At 33.3% G+C, this 22,244-nt stretch overlaps 1 protein-coding gene across 2 annotated transcripts in view; it reads right to left on the bottom strand.

Moving 5' to 3' along the window:
• The window catches only part of LOC149084890 (carbonic anhydrase-related protein 10-like), a 353,124-nt gene that overhangs the window by 130,948 nt on the left and 199,932 nt on the right, over nucleotides 1–22,244 (bottom strand). For both annotated transcript variants that reach the window (XM_089232625.1, XM_089232624.1), the window contains exon 4: nucleotides 15,240–15,434. In XM_089232625.1, the coding sequence (XP_089088751.1) occupies nucleotides 15,240–15,434 (195 nt within the window). The remainder of the gene's footprint in view (nucleotides 1–15,239; nucleotides 15,435–22,244) is intronic.

The following is a 22,244-nucleotide window of genomic DNA, read 5'->3' on the forward strand; positions in this document are numbered from 1 at the left end:
ATATCATCAATTATAGCCAAAAAAACCTGTCAAATGCATATAAAGTTGTGTATTAAAACTAAAAAATTTTCAGATGCAAGTAGAGTTGCGAATTACACCTAAAATAATTGTGAAAAAAAAGTGAAGCTGCAAATTGTGTACCCCGCAAAAAATGTCATAAGCAAATGAAGCTGCAAATTGTACCCAAAAGAGATTGTCATGATCAAGTGAAGTGGCGAATTGTACGAAAAAAGTAATTAGAAGCAAGTAAAGTTGCCAATTACAGCTAGAAAACTGTAAAATGCAAATAAAATTGATACTTACAGCTAAAAAAAAATTCTCAAAGGCAAGTAACGTAGCCAACTATCACTAAAAGTACTGAAAAATCGTCAGTGGCGGGAAATAGCGAGCTATAGAAGATAAATATATTTATATGATTGTAATTAATTATGATTGAGTTATAATTATCATAATATTTTTAATAAGGCAGGAAAATATTCTGGATTTCGAAAATTCAAATAAGTCTTGTTAAAAGAACGGGACATTTTATAAAAAAGTTGAAACATCCAGAATTACAGAAATGTCAAGTAAAGTACGGGTCATATGCCCCCCCCCCCATATATAGAAGGTTCCGGCCCGCGCGCGGCCGAAACAGGGCCGTAGCGAGGGGGAGACTTACGAGTCTGGCCCCCAGAAATGTGATGAAATGACGGAAAAAGGGGGAAAAGATGACCAAATCTATTGTTCTGTCACTTTGATCCCCCCCGAAAATAAAGTGGCCCAGAACGAAATTTCTGTCCACGGGCCTGGGCTGAAATACAGCTTATCTGTCCCGGATTGAAAAGGTTATGCACGCCTGATGATTATTCTGTAATCATTGTATTCGTCATGATGAATGAAAAGAGATTTGAATGACCAGATCTTATCAAGTCACATTTGAAATAATTAAATAATTACCTCAGTCAATGACTATAACTATTGAATAATAATAATAATGAAAACTACACCGCCGATAAAAATTTCATACCCATCAACTATCAGTGACATTCTTGAATCTTACACTTGATAAATATACATTGATGTAGAAAAATACTTGAAGTAGCTAAAGAAGATATATTCTTCAAGTTAATCTTTGAGAAGTGAAAAAATAAAATTTTCTTCTGGAACATAAGGAGAAAAGTGTCAGAGAATGAAGAGATGATCTCCTTGAAAGTTTTAAAGAGATAGAGATAAAAGAGGAAAACGCAAAAAAAAAAAAAAACACGCTGATTTTGCAAATAACTTAGTGCGTGCAGAAGTGTTCAACTCACTTAGGATCGATTCTAGAAACTTATATCAAGTACTTTCATCAAATAGATATTTCACTTTGTTAGATGAATTTCAGTGAATTATGAATGATTCATACTTGCCGGCTGTTTCTCCTACACAGTGCATTCGTACATATGCCTAAAACGTTTAAATACAAATACAAAATCGGAAACCACAACAGGCAAATTGCCCAACAAGGTGACTGGAAAAAATAATAAGAACCGAAGAGAAAAAATAAATTTAAAAGTAAATAATATTAGGAAAAAAGATAAAAAAATGAACTTATATTTTCAATTACGAACTATATGTATTAGCTTACCTTTTTTTGTGTACGCAATTTACATAGTATACATTACTCAATATGATCCAATTCACTTATATCTGCTATGGATACAAAGCCGAGATTTGGCGTGATTTCGTTTCGTTGTTTGCTACCCATGTACGGCGAGTTTCATAAGTATAGCGACTGAGGGTTTTTTGAACAAAATATGGAAGAAAGCTACAGGCAAAGAGTTTTAACACACAATTACAGAACTAGTATACGACTGTTCAATTTTGTATGCACAGTAGACTCTCGACTATCCGGCCTAGTTTAAAAGTAATAATATATAATGTTGTAAATTACAATATTACCTTTTCAAATTTGTGTAATCATTTATCGATATCAGTAAAATGAGTTTAAATAACTTTTGTAAGGATTTAGCCCTACGTTTTGTTAATTTTGAAAGTGTGTGTATTTGTACAGTACAGCAGTGTTTCCCACACTTTTTGATGCAGTGGATTCCCTTTAGTGAACGTCAAGGCACCGCGGACTCCCTGGAGTCCGATCCAAAAATCGGAGGAAAGTTGGGAAAGAAGCGTTGTCCGTTAGTTTTAGCTGTGTTCCTTAACAACTTTCTCCGATTTTCAATTCTCTCTCTCTCTCTCTCACACACACACACACCTTAGAAACGTGGAAGTTTTTGTTGTTGTCATCAGGAGAGTGACAGGGTAACAACTTTCTAATTGGGTCTTTTGGCACAGGTTGTCCACAGGGTAAAAAATATTTTTTTCATTTTGATAACTATACATCCCCTGGAAACATGAATGCCGTATTTGAAATCCTTGACTTGGCAGATTTATATTTTGCAAGAATGACTGATATTTGTCATAATTTTCTTGCTATCCCATTTTGAAAACTGTCAGTCGATTGTGGGACACTCTTCTGTATGAGAACCACTATAAATCCACCATAGCATGAGAATTGAGTTTTACCTGGAATAAAATATTTGTTCCTCTTATTGTACAGAAGATCATATTCTATCTAATTTTCGCTTTAAGACTGATTCGATGTTAAAAACTGAAAAAAAAGCAAACGTAGAAAACATAGAAAAAAATCAATTAGACTTCTGAATGAATGGAAAATATTGACCATCCAAAATTATTAAAACTGTTTGCGAGTGTTTTTTCAGACAATTTGACCATTTCATGAACATCGGACATACTTAAATTTGAGTACAGTAAAAATATATATTGATAATAAAGAAAGTGTTAGAATATTAATTTATCACAATTGAAAAAAACACCTGGTATACTAATAGTGCTTTCTTTCTTTTCTTTCAAACCGAGCACGGTCATGGCGACATACCGGTCAAACTCCGGTGTCCATCGGCAATTTACTACCTAGGAGTGAGTTGTGCCGGAAGTGTGAGTGTGTATAAATAACAGTCTGAGTGCGCATATAGTGCTGTGTGTCTGATTTTTCAGTGCTGCCATATACAGGGTGCATAGCAAACAGGGGGTATGGCTGGCTTTTTACTAGCAAACCGTTTATCCTAGAGGTATATTTCCGATAAGAAAAAGTTTCCAAATAACGTGTAGTACTTATATATGTCATTCACGTTTTAAAGGGGTTGTGTAGTTATTAAAATGAAAAACATAATTTTTATACAGTCCCCGTGTACCCCAAATCCCTATCAGAAAGTTGTTACCCTGTCTCTCTTCATGAGAAAAAAAACCTATATTTCTAAGTGCAATATTCACTGAGATATTCGAATTAGAAACTGAAGGGAATTTGGCAAAAAAAACAACAACAACAACAACAACGACTCTAATGCGCAAAAAACCCTTTTACTCGCATTTAACGCTGTTTTTTTCACAAATTTCCTCATTTTTTCGGATTCGAATATCTCAGTGAATATTGCACTTGGAAACAGATTTTTTTTGTTTTGTTTTCATCAAGAGAGATGGGCAACAATTTTCTAATTGGGTTTTGGGGCAGATGAAGACTGTATAAAAAGTTAAATGTTTTTATTTTAATAACGATACAACCCCTCGAAACATGAATGACATATCTGAGTACTACACGTTATTTGGAAACTTTTTTCTAATTGGAAGTAAATCTCTAAAATCAACGGTTCGCCAGTAAAACGCCACACCCCGTGTTTGCTATGCACCCTGTATATTTCAGAAGTGAACTGAGTGTAGTGTATATAACTATTGAATATTTTAATGTATATTCCCAATTATTACTAGCTTTTGGCTAATATTGCTGCTGTCAAAATCTGGTAATAATTGGGAATATATATTACGTTAAAATATACGTTTTTCGAAATCTAAGCAATCCTGTACAAACTTATGGTACTTATGAACAACTAAAAAACTGAGTAATAATGGAATAGTTTTTCGAATTTCTTGTTTTTGTTACTCGTATTTTATCCCTCGAAACCTTTGCTTCAGATTCATTTCGCTGTGAATTATGCGTTCCCTAAGCATTTCTTAGTATTTGAGATACCTGTGATAGTTAATTAGCCATCGCATTAAAATTCTCGTGAATTACGGTCTACTTCAGAGATATTCTTAAGATGTTTCTTACGGTTTTTTCCTCATTTTCCGGGAAAAGTTACTTTTCGTTGTATACGTATATGTAGGCGTTAGCGTTATTATACGTACAAGTGAAGGTAACGAAGTGATTTTTTTTTAAAAATATATTTACGATACAATTCGTTTTTTTTAAATGGAAAAAAATAGTTTTAGCTCATTAATGTTTAGATTTTGCTTTCACTATAAATTTTATTTTGTGTAGATGAAAGGAAAGTTCTCGTTCAGGCGGAAGTCAGCGTACAAATAATGAACAAAGAATTGCTCCAGAGATTCAATTCAGCGATCACTCTAAGACTTGGTAATTTTCAAGGATGGAAATTTGCATTTTAACAAGCATGTTACTTTGTCGCACGTAGGAAAGAGGAATACCTATCACGCAACAGAATTCCATTTTTTAAGCCATCTTTGTATTATACGAGCTTAAAAACAAACTGGTAAAAAATTATACTGGAAAAAGAGAATACATCCATTACGCAATCGCTAAGAACACGCTACAAGCCGAAATTAATTAGGCACTTTAAACTTTCGACATTAATTACAGGGCTTATTCTCTGACTAGGATAAAAACAAAAATAATAATACGCCGAAATTAATGTCTGCTGCATCTAATTTGTGAGAACATGCTGAAAAGTTTCCTGTTATAGAACGCTTGTGTTAATTTAAAATTTCATTTGAGAACAATGCTCTTCTACGTGTTAAGTTTTTGTTTAAGCATTTGAGTAAATACAGGTTGTTTCCAAATAAAAATGAGACTCAGTGAAAGCCAATTGTATGGCTTATTCGCAATTTACGCTTTTTCCCCTCGAAACAATTTATATTACGTTTCTTAAAAAAAAGAGACCAGGCTATAAATGTTTAATTTACGTGCTTTTGATGTATATGCATGAGAAAGTTTACGGGCTTTCGTTATATGAGCATGAAACTCTCATTCATCAAATATGCTTAGTTTACTCCGAAAAACAAATTTTCCATTAAGCTCACTATTTTTAACTTTGGTTAGTGGTGATATAAATGAGAAATGTTATCATGTTTCTGTTTTCAGAGTAAAAAAAAAATCATCTGTAGTTGTGTGTTTGTTATAGTATACAGAGAAGCCATTTAATTATGCATTTTCTATGGGCACTTGCGTTATTTATAAAAGAAATGAGAAATTCTTCATATGCTACATCCTTTTACACTTTATATGACAGCAATTTCAAGTACATCTTCATCAAACGCTTATATCTATTGAATATTGCAGCAGTATGTGATGGGAAAAATTGTTAGAAGTTGTAAATTATGTGGAATTATGTGAGATCGTAGAAATGTTCAGTAAGTTTTTCCTTTGTGATAAAAAAACATTTCCTCTAGAAACTGTGGAAGCCATTCAAGAACATGAAAAAGACCCTTTTAAATAAAAACTAATAATTCCTGGCAAAGTCGAAATTTTTATGATAATTAGTTTTACAAATTTCCAAATCATAATTTTCATTTATTTTCCCAATTGTTTTTATTATCATTATTATTACACTTATTAGTTGAAAAATGTTTTTTTTAAATATATAACTAACTTTAAATTTTTACTATTTGAATCGTGATTAACGTAAGTTTTTATGACTAATGTTTAATGCAAATAGGATTCAAAGGAGGGGGGCATATGGAACATACTATTATATATATATTACTGCCAAAGCTCAAAGTACGGCCAATTCGAGACGGCGCCGACCACTTCATGAATTTTCCAAGAGTTTTGGCCAAAGTCAGAATTACAGAAAAGGTCCGAATTTTGGCCAGCCATTTCGCGAAGTGGCCAGAGGTCATTGGCGAAAGCTCGATGGGCTGATGGAAGACGGCCCTGTAGGAGCCACAAATCCATTTTTTTAATCGCCAAAGTGTGACACATGGCTATATATAGTATCTGTATTGGATTAGTTCCATTTGACGAGAGGAAAAAAAAAGTGAAATTTGAGGGAAAAACTATAAAAATAATTATATAAACATATAGTTTTTTCTGCAAAATTTTGGAGAGAAAAAAAATGATTACCGCATCATGACTGCGGTTTGATGGGTTGTTATGACTAACGTGGAAATAATCATCACGGAAAAATAAGCTAACTTGACGATGATCCCGAAACATGTTTTTGTCATCGGTGTTTGGCCAGGGATCGTCGGCCACTTCGCGAATTGGACGGCCAACGTCCGAATTTCGGATATTGACCGGGTCAATATTTAACGAAATTGGCCAATTCGCGAAGAAGCCAGCCCGGCCGTGAATTGGCCAATTTCGGGCTTTGGCAGTAATATATATACTAATTAATATTACTATCATACAATAGTAATTGCAAATTTTCAATCATTGCATGATTCGTTCAATCTTCACGAGTTAGTGATTAAGTGCAGTTGTAATATAAGACTAGGGAAATTAAGAGTTCATCGGATGTAGTACTAACGTTGAACAGTGTTTTTGGTAGTAAACAGATTTATGATAATTTAAATCTGTAACATTAGAGTTCATATATAATCCACTGTCATTCAGTTTCTACGATTAGCAAGAATCTACTTAAAGTCTAATTTTGCAAGCTTAATCTGTATTACAGTGGATGTTATAGAACCAACGATAATCCTCTACTGTAAGTAGTGTTCTTAATAAACCGGATTTTCAGCTTTTGGTTCATTAGGAAACTCGTAATATTTTGGTAACAACATCTGCACGCCGTTTTCATCTCTGCATCGACCTACTACATAAGCGGCTAATCATAAAATCCCCATCGAACGTTGCATTTCTTATAATTATTTTAATATAAACCCGGCTCTGTATATATTAGGGATCAACACAATAAAAATACTACATGGAATACTACATTTGGATTTCAATTTATATGAGTATTTAAATATTATTATTCTTAAATTGGTTACTTCGAAAATTTGCATCTAATAGTGACAGCGTAGGATTCTGGAAGAGTACACTCATATACACGCAGATTATACTATATTGAAGTTAAAAGCGAGTTCGTGGATCTCTGTATACTAGGTATAGTAGAGTCGTCAGTTTTTCTTAGTTGGAAACTGGTACCAAATAGAATTTGCGTTCATTATAGACCTACAAATCAACTGCGTTGTAACACATAACCACGTTTATGTATGTGTAAAGAGACGTTTTATTTAGGTTCTTGCCCCACAGTACGCGAATGTGTATGAAATAAATCTGTCATGACATCATGCAAACAAAATAAAGAGAATAATAAAACTTCAAAGAAACTTATTTTCATGCTTAATACGACTAAAAAACATTTGCAAGAGCATCTTATAAGAAAAAAGAGTTTTTATATCCGTCAATGTACCGTAAACCGGGGTAACTTTAAACAAGCATTATTTTCTTATTTGAAATTATGTGGCGGCTGGGTTTTTCTGCTATCATCACGTTCTTGATCTAGAATTGTTCACAACAATTAGCAAAATGCACTGAGGTGCTCAAATATATGCTTCTGCCTTGTTTCTTCTACTTAATTTTTTGTTAGTCATAACTTTTTGAAAACTGTTACAACTTTGATTAGCCAAAATCTTACGCGAAATGAAAACAAAAAAGTAAGTAATAACTCAATTTATAATTTTATTATGATTAATTTGCTGTTTGAATTGTTTCTGTATGTTAACTTTTTATGTAATGAAATATAAAAATAATATACGATGTGGCAACATTAGGAAATAGCTCTCCAAATTTTGGTAATTCTAGAACGATTTTTTTTTCGTTTTTCTGACTTTTTTTGTTTGTTGTGATCTTTGAAGCCAAATTTAATTGTATACAGATAGCAGGAGAATATATATTCGAAGAGGCCAAACTTTGATAGCCACCTACGAATTCGATAAAAGAAATTCCTATACCTCCAAAAAATTAAAGTGATTCATTTCTAGTCGAAATGAAGAAATAGGTTTAATTTTATCTTAATTACACCGTATTTTAACGAATATAAGAATACTTTTTTTTTTTGCCGAAAATTTTGTTCCAAAAATCGGAAGGGTTTCTTATACACGGATAGTATATTAGAGATATATATATTTTAATTTTTTTTCTAAATTTTTAAAAATCTGGGCGGGGGGGGGGCTTTACACAAGTTAAAATAAGGTAATTGATATTTGTACAATTTCAACCTATTTTTATGTTTCAATAAAATATTGTATAAATAAGAAGGGAATAGAATTTTCAATCGTCTACAACTTCCCATCACTGGTTGCCGCTGTGGTGGTCGAGTGGTTATAGTGCCGGACTCGTGATGCGAGGATCCGGGTTCGAACCCCACAGTGGTGGTCGGCTGAAGTTGGTTTTCTGTGGTTCCCAACTTCAAGGCGCAAATGCGAGCCGATCTCCCCGTTAAAAAGTCTCGCCACAGAGCAACAGTCCTACAACGGTAAATCATTCAACCATAACACTTCACTCATAGTTAGTGAAAACTGGGGGCAGATGACAGCACTACACATAACAAGCATTACACAGAAACAAACTTTACGTCAGGTTGCACTACACGTACACGCACATTCCCGCATGTACCGATTCGTTGGGGGGTTCCGTGGGGGGGGTGCATGTGTGGGTGTAGCAGTAGTAGGTAGGGGCTCGGGGATCCATGATGTTCTTAAGTCAGCCACCTCGTTGGGCAATTTGCCTGTTGTGGCGTTGTATTTGTATTTGTATTTGGTGTTTCAAAAAAAAAGCTCAAAATTTGACTTATTATTACTTATTTTTTTTATTCTTTTTAAACTTTAAAATAACAAAAAACAACCTGACTGGGAGAGAAAAAGGTTTAAAAAAAACAGTTTTTAAGAAACAAACTAAAAAAAAATGTAATTTTTTTTATAGTAAAACTTTTCCTGCAGAATTTCTGCCGTCCAGTATTAGGGTAACAATCAGACAAGAGTACTAATATGGCTTTCAGAGTAAACGAAAACGCTTGTCCTGACGTTAACCAGAAATGCGGGGTAACTTCATATTTTTTTTTTATGCGTTGAATTATTGCATTCCTACTTATTGTATATTGAGGGTTTGACTGTTTCCGGAATGATACAAAAAAGCAGGGGGGTTTCACGTTGGAATTCCTGCCTATAATTAACACACAGGTCAAAAACTCTGTCATAGGCTTGTGTTTGAATGCCACTTCTGTATTCAGTGACGTCTACACAAATGGGCCCAAATCAATCAAGGGCCCTGAAATTATAGAAGATTTTAATTTTTTAATACAGATATACAATAGATATAATTTTGCAATTTGGTCTTTCGTTGAAATGCAAAGACAAATAGAAATACAAAATTAGAAACCACAACAGGTGAATTGCCTACAAAAGTGGCTGGAAAAAGTAATAGGAGAAATAAATATGAAAAGTATTAGAAAAAAGCCTATATATATAAAATTATGGTAGTCGTAGTCTAAATACAACTACCCAAAAATAATAAGCTAGAAAAAGTAACTAAACAACTAAAATATCACTTTTCTCTTCCCATATCCTTCTTTCCTTCAAACCAAGCATCATCTACTGGACAATTTGGGCATCCATGGGTAATTTACTACCGAATGAGTTGTGCCGGAACTGTGAGTGTGAGTATCTACCAGTCTGAGTGTGTAGTTAGTACGGCCATCTATATTTCAAACTGTGCAATGATTGAATTTTTAACCATTTTAAGACCCATAGTATAAGCTTAATATTAATAGGCTTAATAGTTATACCATTTTAAGACTTGTTGCGTCTCTGTGAGACATTTTAACGGAGAGAACGCCTCGCATTCACGCCTCGAATTTGGAAACCACAGAAAACCAACTTCCGCCAACCACCAATATGGCACCGCTGGGTATCGAACCTGGGTTCTCGCGATGCTAGTGTCCTTCACTATGACCATTCGATAACTACAAATGCTCATTGAGTTATTAAAAAGAATCCTCAAAAAATGCTTGAGCCCGATCCCTTTACTGATTGAGACGGCCTTGCACACAGTGAGAGAAAACGAATCATCTGCTTTTTAGTTGTGATCATGTGACAATCGACGGGCGGTGAATACGTCTCATATATACTAGTGCTCGTATAGGGGTCTTTCGGGTACGTAATAGTCGCATCAAGGAAAATATCGCGTTTATCATGCCAAACGAATGACTCAGTGTACGTGGGATGAATACGGAGCACTGTCGGGGAATATCTTTAGCCCCTGCAGTGCTTACGGTGCTGGGGATTCGGTCATTCGGTCCGCAGGATTTCCGCAAGACAGAATGCTGCAAAAGATGCGGAGAAGAAGGCCATAAACTTGCAGAATACAAAAAAGAAGTAAAAGTTATTAATTGTTCGTAACGAATCGCGCAAAAATACAAATATAGTTATATAGAAGATATTGCTCGTTTACCAAGTTAAAAATTTAAAAAAAAAAATCCTCGTCTTGCGAAACTAAACCGAAGTTTAACCGTATAGGAGGAAGAGTAGTGTATGCGGTTATTACGAAGGAATAATTTAATTCCTCCGCTATGACCACGGCGTTTCTACCACCTTTATCTTACTTTCTAAATGCACAAGGATACCAGGTTCGGAGATTTATAGCTTGTACTTTATCTATATACTGTTCAAATTTCTAGATTAAAACTCGTAAATTAATGGTTCTAATAATTTTCTTTCTCATACGGTGCGTTTAGTTATTTCAACTGTTATTTTATTGAGCAGACACGCATTGAAATTTCCCTCGAAAATATAAAATCCCCAGTACAATTTTGCAATCACTTAAGATATCGCTTAAACATCCATTGAATTTTGGGAGGCACTAATCAAACTAAAAACCAACTGAAACGTTTTTGAATATATATATATATATATATACGTACATAGAAGATTTCTTTATCTGATCATCTAAGAAACCAATGTTATCGCTTTATGGTCTGTTAGTTTTTATCTGTCTGATCTAAGAATAAAGAGAGAAAGATCTTAACGATTTTTCTGTGAAAAAGAGAATATTCTTTTGGTTTTCTCCCTCCTTGTACATTAAACGAAACGCGAAACAGGTGCAAAAACAAGATGAGTGGCACTTCCTTTTTAAATTTTATTTCGTTACTCTCATCCCCAGGTAGCATTCTAATTAAAGAATTTCCTTAACAAGAATAATTCATTAGCTAAGGACAAGCGCAATAAAATCGAACATTCTAGAGGGTTTCTATAGCCAATTACTTTCCTGATTATTCTAGAACTTAAAGAACGGGAAAATAAACGGCCTCTTAATAAAAACCATTAAAGGCTATTGGGTTGCTTGTAAAAAAAAAATCGAATTAAGTCATTAAGTTGGGTAAATATGCCTCTTTCTCTCTCATAAGCGAAAATAGATAAATTTTACAGACAGAAAAAAATGTTTTTCTTTCCATAATAGAAAAGGTAGTAAAGGTTTGATTGATTTGACTCTGCATTCATGAATATTTTTATTCCTAAATGCAATTTTTTAACATCAAAATATTTCATTCATTTAATCCTGTTTCTTTTAAGTTCTAGAATTTTCATTTCTGAGATGTTTTACTATGATAACTACATGAAGAAAAGAACAAGGTAATGTTTTTCTGTGCGAAAAATTCGTGAAAAATCTAACGAGAAAAATGGAAATTGAAAATTCATTTCATGGAGCATCTTGTTTTTTCGAATTTTCCAGATCAGTCATGATTATACAGTCAATAAGTGCTGTACACGGAGTTATTTCACTATGATGACCATATTTCAGGGAGATAAATACGGGAAATTGAAATGAAATAAATACGGGAAATTGAAATGAAATAAATACGGGATATTGCCAATTTTTTGACTTCAGAAAGTTGTTACCTAATTTAGGCAAAAATTGTCAATTATAGGGTACATAACCCTTGGCGAAAAATGAAGTGCTACAGCAAATATGCAGTGCTATAAAATGTATTTCACGAAAAAGAGAATATATAAACCTATACTTAACAAAAATGAGAAATCAATATTTATAGTCATTTTTATTATTGTATAAATAAAATTTTATTTATAAATTATGCAAATTGTCTCCATCCCCTATTTTAGTGAGATTATGAATAAATCATCTTTTTAAATGAAGCTTACTTCATTGAAAAACGAGGCATTTTTATAAAAGTCGGGAAAAATTACGGGAAAATATAGGAATATCTCGTATACGGGTCATACAAATAAGTAAGTCGAACTGCCCAAACAAAAAATATTTTTCTTTATTATCATTAAGTATTTGTAGAGCAACAGACAAACTATCTCTCAATCAGTGGAGCTGCAATCTTCCTTTAATTTCTTTAAAGAATTATATAAAACTGAAGCAAAAGTGTCGTTATATCCGAGGTCATTGCATTTTTAGACGCTATAAGCAAGGCTTATTACCATTATTCTCTATGGAAATCAGTCGAAATCACTAATTTCTGACGTTATAGTCCAGCTGTCGTTACAACCAAGGTCGTTATAACCAAGTTTACCTGTATATATTTTACGTGAAAAAACTAGTGACTTTTGATTGCTACCAGACATGAGACTTGGATATGTTACGATAAATGTTGTAATCTGTTAGTAAGCATAATAAAATTTTGGGTTATACATAATCTCGCCGACAATTTTGGTAAGTTTGATAATTTTTCTAAATTATCAAACATTAATTTATCACATTTTTTATTACACATATATCTAATTATTATTAATAATCATTATCACACATTTTCTGAATTTATCACATTTACCGGAGATTATGCATAATTACCCAGCGTCGTTGGCAAATGATAAATCGTACTGGATCCATCCCATTTTCCAACTAGTATGCGTAATCGCAATTTCGTATTAATGAAATATGATCAATCGGCCCCACTGCCGTGATAAGATTTTTTTTTTGATACCGTACTTGTGAGGCAGAGTCTAAACCGGATATAATGAACTCTGATCAATTTTCCGGAACTTTTCCGAACATTCCCGAAATAACTCCTATTTCATGAATTCTGAAATGAGACTTAGATATAACGAACTCCTACTCACCAAATTTTATGATCGTGCCCCAAAACAACAAACTTTTATCTATCAAATTCTTTGATTTAACGAATTTTCACAAGTTTTCGTGCGTATATAATCAGATCCCAATATAAGAAACTGCTATTTAACGAATTCTACAATCGTACACCGATGTACTTAATCCGTATTTGACGAACTTTACAATCGTACCTCGATATAACGAATTTAATAAATTTCACGATTGCATACTGATAACATGAACATTTCACAAATTTCGTATACCCGATATTACGTATCGTTTCATCAAATTATCATCACGAATAAATTTTTTAGCATTTATCTATTTCACCAACGGCTTTTGGGTATTTTGCTTAATCGCCTGTAAAAGTGATAAATTTATCAAACTCAGCGAGAATATTGACGATTATGCATAAAAAGCAGTTAAGGGGACAGACGCATGACTTTCAAATGAAAATTTCTTATCACTTCAAATTTCTTGCTAAAAATGATTTAACGACATTTCAGTATCAATATAATAACATTTTCAGGTCTCTTAGTTTAAAAAATATGTGTTTCAACAAGCTTGGCACTTTATTTATATACCAGCAGATGCCAAATTGGATTAGTCATTGTTTCCCCCGCGTCTCAATTTTCACTGAAAAGCATAATTTTTTTTATTTTGCTCTGTAGGCACATATCAATGAATTGTAGCATGCACTTTACTGTGTGATTTGATTTTCATGATAACTTTGGCAAAAAAAGTTGAAAATTTCCAAATTCGTGCCATAAAAAAAGATTTATATTTTCTTATTCATTAATGGTTTCTCATAATACCAAATTCATGCCACAATTCATTGATATATGCCTACAGAGCAAAATAAAAAAAATTGAAATTTGAGACGTAGGGGACAAAAAATGACTGTTCCACTTTGACGCCTTTTGGTGTATAAATACCCGTAAATATGTTATTTTATTGATACTGAAATGTCATTAAAACATTTTTAGTGAGAAATAAGAAATAGCGAGTGATAAGAAATTTTTTTTGAATGCCACGTGCCCCCTGAATATGCATGTACTAACCCATTTATCACATTTATCGTAACAAATATATGCTTTTATATTGGGAATTTTGGTTATATTTCGCATCCATATTTTTTTATGGGCATAATTTTTTCAGCCACCTCGTTGGGCAATTTGCCTGTTGTGGTCTTTGTATTTGTATATTTGTATATATTGAAAACTGCATTGCATTCAAGAGTTAATCAAGTATCCAGGTATTATGGTAAAAGTAGAAAAATTCTGAATGCCGTTCATGTTTAATTAAATGGTAAAAAGGTAATGGAATTTATTTCTTTAAAAACGATGAAAAATATAAATGATTACGTCATTTTGTTAGGCATGCGATATTATAAAGCCAACTCTAAAAAAATGTCCATACGCGAATGAAGGGAAAAAAAATCCGAATGCATCTGAAAAGCATCAGAAAAATCGATGAACAAGGCTTAAGACGAATACAAAAAAAAGGATTTAGAAGAAAAGAGATGCCATTAAGTTAATGCATTTAAAAAAAGGATCTTGCATGAAATAGAATAAAATGTGGGGGAAGAAAGAGGATTCGGGATAAAATACTTTTCCAAAGGGATAAAATACTTACGTGTGGTGCATGTTATTATTTCGTTCCCCAATTCGGTCGGTCAGATTCCTACTAAAAGCCTTTTGGCACAAGAATGCTATGTTCTTTGACGTCGTTCCTCGGGAAATCTGTTTTCATTGTTCTATTTTAAGATGTTGACCATTTACTTTATCATGCATAGAAGCATATAAACACTAGACTAGCTTCTAGGCTCTTTTCAAAGAATCTTTCAGACACTGTGCCTTTACTTATTGTTTGTTTGAGATAATACCTCTCGTTCCAAAACTCTTTCGGCTCACAGTCTGCAGGAATACTTTAAAAATGAGTTTTATGGATTTGTAAGCTCCTTTGCAATTGGATTCAGTTCATTATGAAGCGTAGTTTGTTGTGGGGAATGAAAACTTTTGAGTATTTCAGTACTCTTTTGTATGCGTTTCAAAGGAGAGAAAATTGATCATTAATATCTAAGAAAGTATATATTGTAAATATAACTTACCTCTGCGGGGAATTGAAATCCCGCAATTGAATGTTCGGAACCTTTTTCGTCCGTTCGTGCAAAATGAATGTGAATTTCACTGAAACGGTATTTGTAAGACAGCGGACCTCCTGTGATATTGAGAATTTCTGGATAGCTGTTTGGTGTTGCCCGGAATATTACTCCGTGACCCGTGTTTGTTATTACGCCATTGACCTATTAAAAAAAAATTGAACTGAAAAGGCCAATCGAAAAACTTCATCAAATAGTACAGAGTTGTTATAAAAGAACTGACACTACTCAGACGTATACAGAGCCCGGTCTTATGGAGGTATTTTGATGAAAGAACGGCGTTTTTTTAAACCCATTTATATTTTCCCCATGGTCCAAATAACGTATAATCCAAGTTTCAATGAAATACGTCCACCACAATGGGCTCTGCATAGGTCGGAGTAGTGTCAGTATAATTTCAATTGATACTACTCAGCTTAATTATACTTGCACTACTCCGACCTATGTAGCACCCATTGGGGTGGACGTATTTCATTGAAACTTAGTATATACGTTATTTGGACCATGGAAAAAAGATAACTGTTTCACCTATTGGTCAAAGATAGAACTATTTTTATTGAATCTTTCTTTTTCCTACGGTTCATATATCCTATACACACTAAGTTTCATCAAAATACCTCCATCAGAATGGGCGCTACATCCTGCTGTGTAGTGTCAGTTTATTTATTACCACCTTGTAGGGGAATTAGATAATTACGTCTGAAATGAAAATATACAAATTCGGATGGCTTTGACCTGCTGAATACGAATATCACCATGAAAAAAAATTATTGGCTCTGATTTCGAATATAAAGTATCTGATGATAATATGACCAATTTTCTGTATTTTCGAATAGAATTCAAAATGCAATGTTCTTATACTGAGTAGGTAGTTCGCTTAGACACATGACCTAATTTTTTTGCTTGTGTGATGTGTAGTTTCACGCCAGTTTGTCATATTCGGGTGTAAGTGTCATTCGGAAAATTACGCTGTTATTTACTTGCGATACGTTTGCATTTCTTTTCAGATTCCATTATTCCACAATTTTAGTTCGTTAATCATGACGTGCAACTTTCAATGATTTTTTTAACTGCATTCATTGTAATTTCACTCTGTGTAAAATTCTGTCATGTAGGTGAATGAAAGAATGAACGCCAGAACTTTGCCACTGGACTTATCCCGTTGCCGAGATTCATTCATTCATGTCATGTAGGTATGTTTACAACCTGTGATAGGTTGGTTATATATCTAGGTATGCTAAATTCACTGCGCATGCGCGAGTGAATTGTTTTTGTCAGAAATTTCGTGTGCCTAGGTCTCTAGGCATCCCTTCTAAATTTCTATTCATAAAGATAGAAGAAAAATGATTCACTGGTTCAAAATGTCTCTTAATTCCCTTAAAAAAAAAAATCTTAATTTTGATCAAGATCATGACTAATTTAAATAAAGTTTACGAAATTTATTTTCTGTATGAAGTAAATATGTATATTTTGTACTTTCAATCAAAAGTTTGATTGGGTGAATAACTTTTCTAGGAAATGCCTGTTTATTTGTTGAGATATCTACGTTGAGGACTTTATTGGCCATATTCTCTTCACCTGTTGGCTCTATATCACTAAGATGTAGACCCTGAAAATGTTTTTTCACATTTTCCGTTGAGAAACCCTGGATCATAATTTTTTTTCTTTTTACGATTCAAAGTATATTTTAACATTATCTGTTTTTCAGAATTTATCACATAGGCCTTAGCGAAAACCACTGAAGCTTTGCATGACCATATTACCCTCACTTACCTTATTACCATATTAACAGATAAAGAAAAAGTGCTTTACGAACGTGCTTACGAACTTACGGTATCATTGGACAACAATGAAACTGTGCCCGACATGAAAATACAATTCTATAGGTTTCGAAAAATTTTGACTTGCTGAACACGAATATAACCATGAAAACGTTTTATTCGCTCGCGTTTTTGAGATATTACCCTGTTGACAGTTAAATAGGGCTTTACGAGTATTATTGTATTGTGAAAAATTGGTAAAGATCGTAGAATAACGTTACCAGGGAAAGCAGCCAACCAACCTCGATGGTAGCTGAGTACTGTTAGACAATTGTAATAAATGCTTCTTATGTCCCGTGCAAGCGCAATGCAAAAGGAAGAACGCGTCAGACGCCGATAAATGAACTATTTTGTTGTAATTACATCTGTGCGTTTCTTTGTTTTTATGTGTTTCTACGTATATAAATGTTGAATCTCTACACCGGCTGTCCCAAATTCTTTGTACTGTGAATATTTCGGTAACCGTTGACATGACAAACATACTTTCAATTACGAAAAGTTTTAAAATGACGTGCAGTTACTTAAAGTTAAAAAAATTATTTTAGGGATCGTACGCATAAAAAAATGAAATAATTAACTTTTTATAGTACCGGTGTTCTCAAAAACCCAACAAGAATGTTGTTGCCCGATCTCTCCTGATGCCAGCAAAAAAAGTTTATAAGTGAAATATTGACACTCAGATATTCAAATTCAAAAAACGGAGGGAAGTTGGAAAAGACAGCGTTTAATGCGGAAAAACTGTTTTACTCATATTTAACGTTGTTTTTTTCCAACTTTCCTCTATTTTTCGAATTCAAATATCTCAGTAAATATTGCACTTGGAAACGTGGAACTTTTTTTTGTTGGTATGAGGAGAGACAGGCCAACAACTTTCTAATTGGATTTTTGAGCAAATGGGAACTGTATAAAAAGTTAATTCCTTCATTTTCTTATGTGTATGAATCCTAAAATAAATTTTCAGATTTTAAGTAACTGCACGTTATTTGAAAACTTTGTAAAGTCAACGGTTACAGAGATATCCGCTGTGCAAACATTTTGGGACTGCCTGCATATTGGAGTGAAATTTCTATGTACTGTAGTTGTGTTATTTTATTTGTTTATTTTGTTTTCTATATACTTATGTTGTGTTTCAATGTATTGTATTGCGTTATTATAAGTGCATTTAATATGCAATTTCAGAAAAAAACCGTAGCTAATCCAGCTTTTCTATGGTTAAATTCATGTTCATCACACCAAATTACATAATAAATGACTATTTTTGTTTCGGACGCAGAAACTCTGTCTAAATTTGCTGTTCACTGTAATAAGACTTACTTTTCGTAATGGCATTTTAGGAATAGAACACTTTTTTAATGGGAAAAAAGACATTTGATCTAGAAATAGGTTCACGGAATTATTTGTTTATATGTATCTAAATCTATGTATTACTTTTTAGTAAAGCTAGAGTTTCTGTGATGTACATGGAAAAGTATATATACTTTTAATCTTTTCAGTATTTTAGTGACGTGAAGTCCGAACTCAAAAAGATCTAATTCTATTCTCCAAGGTATATGTTTATACATTTCTTCGGGAATTTTCCGTTGATAATAATAAAAAAAAGGAGGGTATTTTCGTGGGCTTTCCGTCCGGATACATGGGAAGAAAAATAAAAAGTACGTCTTGGAGATATGCTATTGGGATAACGGAAATATGATGGACGGGGTGAATAGAGAGGTGCTGTTGGTGCTAGCCTTGGTGATGAAAAGAGATAGCAAGGGATTGAGAGGCGAAAATTTCTGAATGGGAAAGAGAGAAAATTCACTTTTAAAACCTGTTCTGAGAACTTCATTTCTCTACGGGCCTCCTTCGGGGATTTAAAGTATAGAGTGAGGAACTGCTTTTGGATATCTTTCAATTGTGATCCAATAGATACCTAGCGCAAGATGAAGACTAATATAAAAAAAATAAGAAGTGTCCGCACACCATAAAAATTGAGAGAATTTAAAGCCAAGAGGTTTGTGAATAACACAGACCCAGAAGTCAACGAATAAAAAACGGGAGGATACATTCAATCCGCCTTTCCGTTCAATTTTATTTCATTCTGTAGGCTCCAATTCGAATTTCATTGCTACACGTCACATGAATGTAGTTTTAAATTCATACTTATAAATAGTCCTTGGAGTTTTGTTCCGTAAATTTGAGATCAAAATCATATCCTGATTAGAGTATTAAAGTTCTTCAATGAAGTATTGAAGTCTGAGTTAAATTATATAATTCTCTCATTGACATCTTCAACCTGTTGCTCACGAGCATCAAGGTACCCAGAATCAAACTGTTGTTTCCTGGCCTGATTTCGTGATCACGTGGTCTTGTTTGAGACGCCATTTAACCCATTTAGAGGCACACTAGAAATCACTGAACTCCCTTCGAGAAACGGCCTTATTTTTTTTAATGGAGTAGGCTTTCTACCGATTTCTAGCATGTGCAAAGTATTGGGAAAGAGTTTCACATTGAGAAATCGACAAAATGTCTGGGGGCTTATCAGTGCTAAAATAAGAGGCGAGATATCTTCAATGCTACTTAACCTTATCAGATCCAAACATTCTTTTTTTGGAATTCCCGAAATGTTTGTTTTTTTTTCAGTTTTCATACTTAAAAAATGCATTAAAAACATGAATTTCAGCAAATTTTTATTTTTAACTTCTTTTCAAATTTTAATTTTTTTTAATTTATTATTTTTTGTGAAGAAATAATTAATTTGTTCAAATTTTCAAAGTCAAGATGATACAAAGTATTATCATCTTCGCGTACAATATTTTCCAAATTTTTATCGCTAACTTTCATCCAATAAATCATACTTTTCCATCTTAAAAAACCCAGAAAGTTCAACTTTAAGTGCTGCCCTCTGGTGAAAAACCCCAAAGTACATATTCACCATATTTCTAACTCAAAAGTTACGTAATCCTTTAAGTCAGGACTTAACTCATTGAGGTCGAAAGAAAAAATTCTAACGTGAGAAAAAGCAATCCACACATTTGTGGCACAGGGTCTGAAAGGGAAAAATGTATTGAAGACCTCTGTTTTAGTGTATAAAATGATGTGACGAAATGTGATAAATATTGAATAGCAAATTCACAAATATTAATTTTCATTTGAAAGAATTAAATTTTTTTCAATGATTAAAGTTGTGTCGAACCATCAACTGAAAATTTTGCAATTTCTCAGGCAATGTTGTGGGTGCTCAAAGATTATATTTCAGTAAGAAAGTCACATACGAGTACATTGAAGGAATACCGTACTGGCTGGCATGGCATGCCGTAGACAGCGGGGCGCACTAGCTTTTTAATGTTGGATTCTGGTCCATTCCCAGCATGTCAGAAAAAAAGTGAGATTCAACAAGAATCACGGAATACATCCAGAAGACCGATAAAAATTTAAATTAAATGCGGAATAACAATAAAATTGGAGTTTTTTACTGTATAAAATATTTTCGCTAGGAATTTAATAACGATAATGAAAATTCAGCATTTACTTATTACTTTAATTCAATTATGGTCAACCCATTGCGAAATGCAAATACACCGTATTCTGCATGTTAAGAGATTGGAGATATATGTTGTCACTTTTGTATTAGAACACATCGTGTTTTTGCAGTGCAGTTCTTTAATTTTTCGTTTATTGCAATTTTACACACATGATCAAGGAATATAAAAATAATACTTCAAAGTCTACATACACATGTTCACATTTAATTCATTTGATCCAGAGCTATATAATAAGTGCTGTTTCATGACGCACCAGAGTCGGTAGCTTTCCGGCATGCCGATTAATGAGAGGGAATAACCCTCTCAGACCTGGTGACCCTGCCACAAATGTGTGAGCTGCTTTTTCTCAAACGAATTTTCTTTTCTTGAAATTTTTTCTTTTGACCTCAGGAAATTGAATCCTAACTTGAATGATTGTGTAGGTTTTTAAATTGAAATATGGTGAACATGAATTTTGGGGACTTTCATCAGTGGGTAACACTTAAATTTGAACTTCCAGGGAGATTTTAAGATGGACTCCAGGGAAAAGTGCCTCCGGGAAAAGTGAGATTTATCACATGAAATTTAAAAATAAAATTCTGGGAAAAATGGCATGCCAAGATGAATGCACCTTGCATCATCGTCGCTGAAAAAAATTGAATGTGGTGAATTATTTTTCCCCTGAAAGAAAAAAAATGAAGTTTTTCTAACAATTATGTTTCCAATGCATTTTTTGAGTACCAGAAATGCCAAAACATTTTGAAAATTCCAAAAATAAATGCTCGGGTCTGAAAAGGATAAGGCATGCAGTTCAGAATAATTCAGAAGACATTCTCCTCTTTTAATTTAGAAATACAGAAACACAAAATTATTTCAAAAGAAAAATCATTCCTGTTAGTTCGAAATATTGTTGTTCAAAAAGAAATAAAACTGATTCATATGGAGAAGAAAGTGCAAATGACACCTGGAAATGAGAATCATCAGAATCACAAAGCGGAGCGATAACAAAGCCAAAAGTTTTCTGAACCAAGAAAATAAATCTTCATCCAATTTTAAAACAGAATGATTCTTGCTTATCGGGGGATGAAAATTTAATGAAAAAGAAAGTAAAATCACACAACTCTTTTCTTCTATTATTATTTTTTTTTTGTATCACGGTACTTATTTTCTCAAGCAAAGATGCTAAGGCAGTAGTGGCTCTTTGCACTTTCCTAATGCACAGCGAAAGTTTGTCTGAAAGAAATGACCCTCATTATGGCTTTCCTTGCGACTGTTCCACGTTTGGCGACGCCATTTATCTGTGTTACGCTCATGCACCAGACGTGTATAGCTGCTGCTGATGCTGCTTAGCAGTATTCTTTGAGTTGAAAAGAAAAAAAAAATGATGGCAAGCCGAAAGTAGTGAAAACAAAAAAAATATATATATATATAAGAAAAAGAAATCAATATTTTTGCAATCACCCAACAGAAACCATTAATCCAAAGTCTGGACGTCGATACTGAAAAGAAAAAGGGAAGTCTCTTCCTCTTGAACCCAAAGCGTGTTTTATACTTGCTCGTCCAAAAAAAAAAAAAAAGTAAAAAATAAAATTAAAAAATAAAAAGGAATACTGCTCACAAATTATTATCAC

Source organism: Pholcus phalangioides, unplaced genomic scaffold (assembly GCF_987345545.1).
Source record: "Pholcus phalangioides strain wild (caught in Gottingen) unplaced genomic scaffold, Ppha-v1.0 ptg000007l_1, whole genome shotgun sequence".
In the NCBI taxonomy this organism is placed as follows: Eukaryota; Metazoa; Arthropoda; class Arachnida; order Araneae; family Pholcidae; genus Pholcus; species Pholcus phalangioides.